The sequence below is a fragment of the Aricia agestis genome, chromosome 1 (assembly GCF_905147365.1).
Source record: "Aricia agestis chromosome 1, ilAriAges1.1, whole genome shotgun sequence".
NCBI lineage: Eukaryota > Metazoa > Arthropoda > Insecta > Lepidoptera > Lycaenidae > Aricia > Aricia agestis.
In genome coordinates this window covers 18,436,334-18,446,233 of record NC_056406.1, presented here as the reverse complement: position 1 = coordinate 18,446,233, position 9,900 = coordinate 18,436,334, and the positions used below count along the sequence as shown (strand labels likewise).

At 32.7% G+C, this 9,900-nt stretch overlaps 1 protein-coding gene across 1 annotated transcript; it reads left to right on the top strand.

The window, feature by feature from the left end:
- Positions 1–6,217: 6,217 nt before the first annotated feature.
- LOC121728427 (protein slowmo) lies at positions 6,218–8,609 on the top strand. The gene is made up of 4 exons (XM_042116626.1): positions 6,218–6,402; positions 6,511–6,676; positions 6,763–6,957; positions 7,976–8,609. Exons 1-4 carry the CDS (start codon positions 6,371–6,373, stop codon positions 8,267–8,269), a joined length of 687 nt encoding a protein of 228 aa, XP_041972560.1. The 5' UTR covers positions 6,218–6,370; the 3' UTR covers positions 8,270–8,609.
- The last annotated feature ends 1,291 nt before the right edge of the window (positions 8,610–9,900 follow it).

The window sequence follows — 9,900 nt, the reverse complement described above, 5'->3', positions numbered from 1 at the left end:
GCATAATTTTTTGCACATTGGAGTAATATAATATCTAGCATCAGCAGAAAATGATCTAAATCTTTTTTTCCTACTACATTATGTGATACCATATAAATAATTTTTAAATTTGCCGCGGTTCGCTTGGTTCAGCTTTCGTTGGCCAGACTCTATGACTTATGACATGAGGTTCTTATAGGGGTAAATAATTTACACATAACACTTTATAAAGTTACTTATTTATTACTCAGGTAAAATCTATCTGGTAAATTAGCCCTTACATTGCTGCATTGAAAGTAAACGTTGAAAGTAAACAACACACATAGTATATTATATTTTATTCTTAAATTAAATACATATCATAAAATATCATAATACTTTTGGGAGTGCCTCTGCTGCCGGCGCCGGCTCCCAAAAATATCAGTCATGGAAAATACGGTAAGTATACTGCCGGCAGCCGAGATATAAAACAACGACTGCCGGCGCTGGCACTCAAAATGGGAGCCGGTGATAATGCGTAAAGCGCTAGGTTCCAGTGCCGATACACAAATTTCAAAAAGAAATAATAATTATAATCTCAATTTATATATTCGACTTTACCGACTTCCAAAGGTGAAGGTTTGGTACCTATTTGTTCGGCTGTGGATATTATAGTTTTTTGTGATGCATTTTCTTAGCTTAGCTTTACCTTAGCTATCTTTTTTCAGCTACCAAAAAGTAAGATTTTGCACCACAGCTACAGTTATAAACTCCGTGGTATACTTCCGAAGGTACTGGGGGCCTACTACAACCTCTTAAAGCAGTATTATTTTAATCTTACTTTATGATTTCGTACCATCACCTCTTAAAAGTAAGATTACTTTATGATTGTTCCGTCAAGACGTTTTGTGACGTCATGTCCCGATTCATTCGCTCTCAGCGTACCATGAGCTCCATTTTGACACCGTTTGACAGATGAGCAAGATTACTTTAACGTCAAACTAGCGATCTTAAATCCGCTGTGAAATATCAACTTTTTTAAGATTGTTTTGCATTTTTTACTGTTTTTACGTAAAATTATATTTGAAAATTGAGTACGGTACGACTTTAAATTACGCATATTATGTATTAACAACAAAATTCTTAACTTTATTTGTATTTAAAGTTAACCATGTACATAAAAAACTGCGTTTGTTTTGAGATAACCAATGTATTAAATATTTACTAAACGTACCTTCTATTTACCTTATAATAGAAAATATCGAAACAGTCTTCAAAGTCGCGCAACTCACACACCACTTAAAACTTTTTTGTTTAAGCGTACCACACCAACACTTCACGTCTTATTTGGGTTTCAGCATTGGTTTTTCAACAATTTCACTATTTGATTTAATTCTTATTGTTAACAATTTAGCGCTGAATCGGTTTAATTTATTGAAATATTTTGGTTTAGTACCATTCAAATTCTCTACAGTCACTAATAAGTTTTTTCTACATAATATGTTTAGACTAATTAGACACTTCATTTGTTTACACAATCGTGTGAGAGTGACAAAAAGCTTTATAGCTGCTATCTCGCTTCCACCCATGACAATTCATTTGTTTATACAATCGTGTGAGAGAGACAAAGCGCTTTGTAGCTGCTATCTCGCTTCCACCCATTGATAAATGTAAACAAATAATTTGATATCGTTCGTTCTTTCCCATCACTTAGCAGGAATAAAACAAGATTGTTTTCATACACCTTAAAAAGTTCATGGTACGAATCAAAGTAAGGTTATTGTAATCTTACAACAAAGTGTTCTGGAAACATGATAGTTTTAGGAAAGGTTGTGGTAGGCCGCCTGAACAGAACTTCAGATTCTTTATACATGTTAGAGAGTTTCAGCGTTGTTTAAAGAAGCAAAGATATTGTATTTAAATGCTACTATGCAGATCACATTTATCAGCATCTTCATCATCACCACCATTAACCCATCCAAGATTCAAGCCCCATACGAGCACCGGTGATTGCGACAACAATAGAATACAATAGCATTTCCGAGAATCCTCGATCGAAGGATTCAAATAATTAATTATGCATCCTTACAATTATTATGACTTATTATTTGTACTTTTCATAGTCATTTAGCTCAAGTCTGATGTTTTTGATAATTATTCTGTTTGACAAGCGATGTTTGCCGAATAGGCGCCGGCAGCCTATTCGGCAAACATCGCGTGACTTCGGCAAACTTCGGAGTTCGGAAAACGGCGCCGGCAGCCATTTCGGCAACCGGCACTGGCAGCGGAGGCACTCCCTAATACTTTTTATTACAATTATTTTTAACCGACTTCCAAAAAGGAGGAGGTTAGACGTTCGGCTGTGGATATATTTTTTATGTATGTTCAACGATTACTCCGCCGTTTGTGAACCGATTTGAAGGTAAAGATAATAGTAATATTATACTTAAATGAACTAAAAAGTATTAAATAATCCTTCTTCTGTACTCGGTATTTCTGTTCTCAATCTTCATAATTTTGAAGTCGGTTCCAGTCCTATTAATAAGTATAATATAAGTTGCAGTTATACCTATTCTGTCAGAGAACTGTCTATTATATTATTGAATGCATTCAATGAATATTAGATTCAAGTGACTGATCTGTGAAACCTTGATTTTATACTAGGTATGTTAAAAGATAATTATAACTTTAAAATATTCGTTAAAATAAGATAATATGTCCTTTTTAAGGTGATAAATATAAAGGTAAATGATTTTTATTTTAGTTTTATGTTATTGTAAAATATCGATAAGCATATCGATAAATTTGATTCAAGCACTAGCGTATATCGACGCCCCCACCGAATAATCAGACAATGTGCTATAGGCCTCTTGGATATCTCTAGTGGCGCGGCGAGCATTAGCATTCTATCACTGACCTCCATTATACAAGTACGCTGGACTGATGATACCCTTTGAAATGACAGCTATTTTTTGTGCCTATTTGAAGTGGAATCAGCTCCCCCATTATTAGGGATATGAACTAAATTTGTCTTAAAAATGACGTTTGAAAGTCGCCATCATGTCGCCATATTGGCGCTGATAGCAGTAGTGGGAGTATTTGGAACTAATACTAGTGATGTACAACTGTCTTTTCTATTATCGATAAAATGTTTCCAGCTTCAGAAAATGTCGACCATTAGGACAAAAATATTAAATTGAATAATACAAACGCTACATATTTGTATTAAAGATTACAGATTTTCTCTCCGTAATTTAGATAGGCGTAATAAATTAACAACGATTTCATACGTCGATAACGTGAAGTAGCAGTACCTATCTATGATCCATTTATTTTTTGCAGTTAGCACTACGAAAAACTAAAAACAAAACGGAAGATAAGCTTCTAACGAAAACTTTGTTGTATTGTATTTTCTAATTTCATTTCTAATATTATCAAAGTAGTGCGACAGTGTATCGTATTAAAGCTGAACAAAGCTGAATAAGTGTTCTGTGTGATTAGACCCTAATAATATACCCTAACTAATCTCATCATATTATATTATATAGAGGAAGAGTTTGTTTGTTTGAACGCTCTAATCTCAGGAACTGCTGGTCCAATTTGAACAATCATTTCAGTGTTAGACAGCCCATTTTATATATTTTATCACGCTGAGACTAATAGGAGCTAAGAAATAGAGGAAAATGTGGAAAAAGCGGGGGGAATGTTTAACGTGAAGGATTATATAGGCTACTAGATGTCCCGCGCGGCTTCGCCCGCGTAAATTAGGAATTTCACAGAAACCGTACATTTTCAAATAAAATAGCTATAAATACTCCTTTCACGTGGTCTACTCTATATAAGTGCCAAAATTTGGCACTTATATACGTTACAAGAGGCTTGGATAGGGTAGATACGTTATTGAAAATGGCCTTAAGTTGTTCGCGAAATCTTACTTGTTTTATCTTGCATAACCTCCTCATTTAATTTTTTTATTGGAATATTTGCAGTGTTTTTACTCGCCGTTCTTGCCGTTCTACTTCGCGTTTCCATAGATTTTTATTGCGTAATTTCTTCCGCGCCTTATTGGGTTCACATTTTTTAACAAATCGGGCTAATTCCTCCATTTTTACCTATGAAAACTGAATAAATACAAACACTTGTTGCTTCACAAAGTAAAATCGCCATACTGATTTGATGATCACGTGACGTAATTCAAGCGCTGCAATTGGTCGAATACAATATATTGGATTTTGATACTCACTGCCATGGTAATAGCGGGTTTTGCTACGAAACGTGATTTTATTTCTTAAATTTTGACATCATTTAGCGTGTTTTGAAGTTGAATGTTCACTGCATTTTATGCAGAAATAGTTATACTTTGCTATGGTATAACTAACTCCATCAACGTCCGAAAACGTTTTAGCGGGATTTGATACTATACCATTCAAATATTGCTATAAAAATTGCTCCAGTAGTTCGTGAGATAAACCCTTTCTAATATTTTCCCCGTTTTTACCACATTTTTCCTGAGTTTCTTCGGTCGTATTAGTCTTAGCGTGATAATATAATACAATATAGCCTATAGCCTTACTCGATAAATGAGATATCTAACACTGAAATAAGTTTTTAAATCGGACCTGTAGTTCCTGAGATTAGCGCATTCAGGCAAACATACTCTTCAGGCTTATAATATTAAGTATAGATTTTTTAAAATTATTGCTTGACAAACTCGAGCCTCGATCTAAAAGACTATGAAAAGGCTCATAATCATGGGACGATGCATGGTATAATATTATGGTGGTGATGATGATGATTATGAATGTATTTTGCATAGTAGCATATGCTTTCCATTCTTAAAACAACGCCGAAACTCCCAAACTTGTATCTAAAAAGAATCAGGAGTTCTCTCAGCACCTTCCGAACCACGGTATACCAGGTATATCTCGGTGCAAAATCTTACTTGTATGTAGCATATGCTTAGAATACTTCTCACGAAACCGAAGTCACCACATGTTTCCTCATAAATTTTGAGGAGTTCCCTCGATTACTTATGGATCCTTCATCAGATCACCACTTTTGTGAATATAATACCAAATTGGGATGATACCCTACATACCAAAAGAAAAATTTTGAAAGTCAATTAACAAACGGCGGAGTAATCGTTGAACATAAGAAAACGAACATAACACCTCCCCCATTTTCAAAGTCGGTTAAAATTGTAGCCTTTGTGTTATTCTGATGTATAACCTATATTATTATAAAGTTTCATTAAAATCCGTTCAGTAGTTTTTGCGTGAAAGAGTAACAAACATCCATACATCCACACATCCACACATCCATACATCTATACATCCATACATCCAAACAAACTTTCGCCTTTATAATATTAGTAGGATTTTTTGTGGACCAATTTGTCTGTGTAATAAGATATTTACGTGGGAGAAGCCGCGCGGAAAGTCTAGTAATAATATAAAAGTTCCTTATTTATTTATGGATCTAGCAAGCCAATTTTTATCGATTTACTTTATCTCATTTGATTTTCGCCATTTTGGCGCTGATTGCAGAAGTGCGAGGGAATAATAGGTGTATAAGCGTCAAAAGCGTGTAATGTTATGTCCTACTTACTAGGACATAACAAAGGAGTCGGTCTGCATATTTCATGTAATAAAAGTGTTAATAAAGGTTTTTAGTGAACATTTAATGCTACATATTGTTGAGTTTTGTGGTTCCACTAAATAATAAACCATAAGAATGGCCAAAGAATGCTTCAAACACGTGGATTTAACATTAAATACGTAAGTTTTGAACAACGTTTTTTGGGCTTTGCAAAAAAAGATAATTTATAAGTTTATTAATCCCTTATTCGTGCTATATAAGGCATTAGTGCTAAAAATGTCACATCAATTAATAATTTGGCTATAAAAATTGCTTAGCTTTTTACGTGTGTTTACGGATTCTCGTCACTTGAACTATAGTTAATCGATATCATGAACTAATTGACTTTCTTTCCTGTATCATAATGTGCTTCGAAATAATCGACAAATAGAAATATTCAAGAAAATAAACGCACACTACTTGTATGAAAATGAGCACAAAATGGCCACGCGATGACGGGCTAAGACTACATCTATTATAATACTTTATCTATGCTCTCTCCAGTCTATATTCTATAGTACCTAATAGGTACCTATGGGTGGTTCCGATCTTTGACTTTTGACGTTCTTTTGCTGTGTTCTGTCTACTGTCAATGTCATTTGAAAAATTCTTTGATTCTTTGATTTTCCAATTTTCGTTCTTTGTGTTGATTGGTGTTGATGTTCGAGGGTGTGTGAGCATATTGTGGTATCCGTAATATGATTTTGAGATAATATATCATATAACTAATGAGATAAGCCGTATTATCTCAAAATAATACAAAAAACGCAGAAACATGAAGATTTGGACCTCCGAGCATATTTTTAAGTGGGTTATGACGCAACACTGTTTTATTTCCTAATTATATTAATATTCTAATCACAATTTTCAGCAAGTAAGTAGTATCACTCATATTAAAATAATATTTATTTGTAGTCATCCTTGGGAGACCGTAGCTCAGGCAGCATGGAGGAAGTATCCCAATCCCATGAACCCAGCCGTTATCGGAATCGATGTTGTCGACAGGAAGGTAGTAGATGGAGTTTTAATTACTCATAGATTGGTGAGCTCGAAATGGTTCTTTCCAAGATGGGCACAAGCCGTAAGTACATAATATAACACACCATCATTGTCATAGATCCAAAATATGTACAATTTTCAAACTTTGTACCTTAAAATTATTTGCAGCTAATCGGAACAGCCAAGATTTGCTATGCCAGTGAAAAGTCTGAAGTGAATCCAAACGAAAGACAAATGACCCTCAAAACCTCAAACCTCACATTCTGTCGGTACATAGCCGTTGATGAAACTGTGAAATACACACCTCACCCCTCTGATGCATCAAAAACTCTTCTCACACAAGAAGCTGTTGTTACTGTCCAGGTATGTCATTTGAAATGGTTATTAGTTTTTATGAAAAAAGAAAGCCCAAAAAATATAATATCATCAACTTTCACAATTTATTTTAATGAAACTTTATGTGAAAGGAATCAAGGACACCTTTGTATGTTTAACAAGAGTTAATTTTTAATTACAGATTGGAACTTTATTCATTGTTACAATGTTTTTGTAATGAAATACAATATTATGAATGTATTTAATTTCATTATACATATTTACCTTAAATTATCCAAACACTTGATTCATTGAGTAGTTCATCAACATGAACTTATCCCATCATGAAATATATTATACTTAGTTAACTTAATAATATTCACTCCTTTAGGCTATATCTTAACTTGAAGCTTTATTATTTTAAAATGTAAAATTTGAAATACACGATTGCACTCAATCAAGGATCAATGTATTATTTCAATATCTTATTGTCATAAAGATATAAACATTGACAGGCTGACCTGAGAATATGAGTAATGCTCCGATTGATATGCAATTGATAAAACTTTTTGACATTCATAATAATTATGTGCATTTTTTTCTATCGGTCTATTAAAGCACTTCAGGATCTTCAGGCATATGATCAATAGTATATTATTAAATATTATAATGCTAAGTACTATGAATAATAAAAACTAAGGAAAAGTAACTCCCATACTAGTACCGTTTTAAAGGTTCCTTTCAAACTGTCATGTAACATCAGCCTGATACCACTGAAGGCCACCTAAATATTGCAAATGTTGCAATTGCATATTTTGCAACATTGTAGAACATGTTTTTTTACGGAATTACTTTTGCTTAGTTTTTATTATTCATAGGCTAAGTTCATGTAAGCTAAGGCAAAAACATTGCATGTATTATAGAGAAATTATACAATGTATGGAGGACTTTTTATCAAAAGCAAACTTGCCCTCAAATATTTGTTTCTGCCCGATTTCAATATTGGTTTAAAATTTGAACACATAACTTTGTGTATGGTAAAATGTAATAGTTTCTATTATTTTAGGGTGTTCCATTAAGCAACTACATGGAAGATCTTTTGGCAAACAAAATTTCTCTGAATGCTGGGAAAGGCCGTCAAGCAATTGAATGGGCTATTGACAAATTAGATTCGGAAATTAAGGAATTAGCAAATTCAGCATGCAAAAGCACAGATGAACTTTTGTCGCAAACAAAAAAGTCGATTGATGATATCACCTCTACAGCAAGAAAATCCATGGACGACATATCGTCTAAAGCAAAACGGTCTTTAGATGACATAGAGAAATTAACCAAGACAAATGCTAATCAACGAAGCTGAAAAGAGGAGTGAATTATGATCTCTAGATCATTACAACACGAACTAGCCCATTCAATATGGCTCACTTTGTACCTCATGTAGTTTATTTTGTTTATTGGAGTGAAAACATTAATTTTTATTTCTGTGAATTTGCAAATTACTTTTACTAAATTATTTTGAATTCCTGTGTGAATAAAAATTTAAGTATGTATTGATTTATTTTGGATAGAATAAATAATATGTGTGTAAAGGTATAAAAGCATTTCTAGAAAAATATTTAGCAAAAATAAATGGTGTTATTCATGATTTTTAAGTTTCATGCTTATCGTAAATTATCTCAGAATTCCATAACATTAAGTGTTGTTGTAATTTATTTTTCTAATTAAAATCATTTATCAAATATTTGAAAACTGATTTGTTTTAACCTGATTATTTCTAATAAATTAAAAACGGCTTATAATTAACTGATCACCAGAAATAGTAACATTTCACAGACAAAAATAGTAAACGATCACTAAAATACAGACCACCATTTTAATGTAAAATGATAACCAAAGATTTAACATCTTGCTATTGTAAAACGACTCCAAATAAATCATTGTAAAACCAAAAATAGTAAATGATCACCAACATTATACCTACTAGCATTTTAATGTAAAATGATCACCATTTTTAGATTGAACATCTCGCTATCCTATTTATAAACAATGACTCCAAATAAATCATTGTTAAACCGAAAGTAGTAAACCATCACCAAAATTAGTAAACGATCACCAACATCATACTATAACTAATGTATTTTCATTTTGCTATCCTATTAATGAATAATGAACCAAAAAAATTATTGATAACCGGAAATAATAAAAAATTTAAACCGAACTACATTTTAATTTTAAAGTGAGAAACAAAAGAATTACATGTCGTTATTGATCGTAAATAAATAATAATAATATAATAATGATAACGGGACTCAGTATAAGTATCTTCATACCAAATTTCAGCAAAATCGGTTCAGTGGTTTGGGCGTGAAGAGGTTACAGACAGACAGACAGACTTTCGCATTTATAATATTATTATGTAGTAATACTTATGTAAATAAAACTCTCATCATCCATGCTAATATTTTAAATTGGAAAGGGTAGGTGTCCGTCTGTTATCTCTTCAGGTCCAAACTGCTGAATATATGTATAACATAATGTGGAGTTAAGTATTATACTTACTTTTTTTGTTAAAATGCTTACATTTTTGTCAATCGTAGTGATTTATGTGGACAGAAATATCGCATTGATTTGCTCGCTTTGGTGATCATTTACTATATTTGGTGATCATAGACTATATTTGGTGATCATAGACTATATTTGGTGATCATAGACTATATTTGGTGATCATAGACTATATTTGGTGATCATAGACTATATTTGGTGGTCATAGACTATATTTGGTGGTCATTTACTATATTTGGTGATCATTTACTATATTTGGTGATCATTTACCATATTTGGCGTTCGATTACAATTTGAAGTGTAGCCGTGACTATAATAGCTGGTAGTATTGCAATAGACTTTCTCTTTTTGGTGTTAAGCATGTGTTAAGTATCTTTTTTTGGTAAACAAGTTTAGTTAGGGTACTTATCAGAGCATTTTTGGTGGTCA

Excerpts from the sequence above, each read along its gene's own strand:
- LOC121728427 (XM_042116626.1), top strand. The coding sequence starts at position 6,371 with ATGAAGATTTGGACCTCCGAGCATATTTTTAA. Across the intron at positions 6,403-6,510 it reads ACCTCCGAGCATATTTTTAA|TCATCCTTGGGAGACCGTAG; the intron begins GTGGGTTATGAC and ends ATTTATTTGTAG. Across the intron at positions 6,677-6,762 it reads TTCCAAGATGGGCACAAGCC|CTAATCGGAACAGCCAAGAT; the intron begins GTAAGTACATAA and ends AATTATTTGCAG.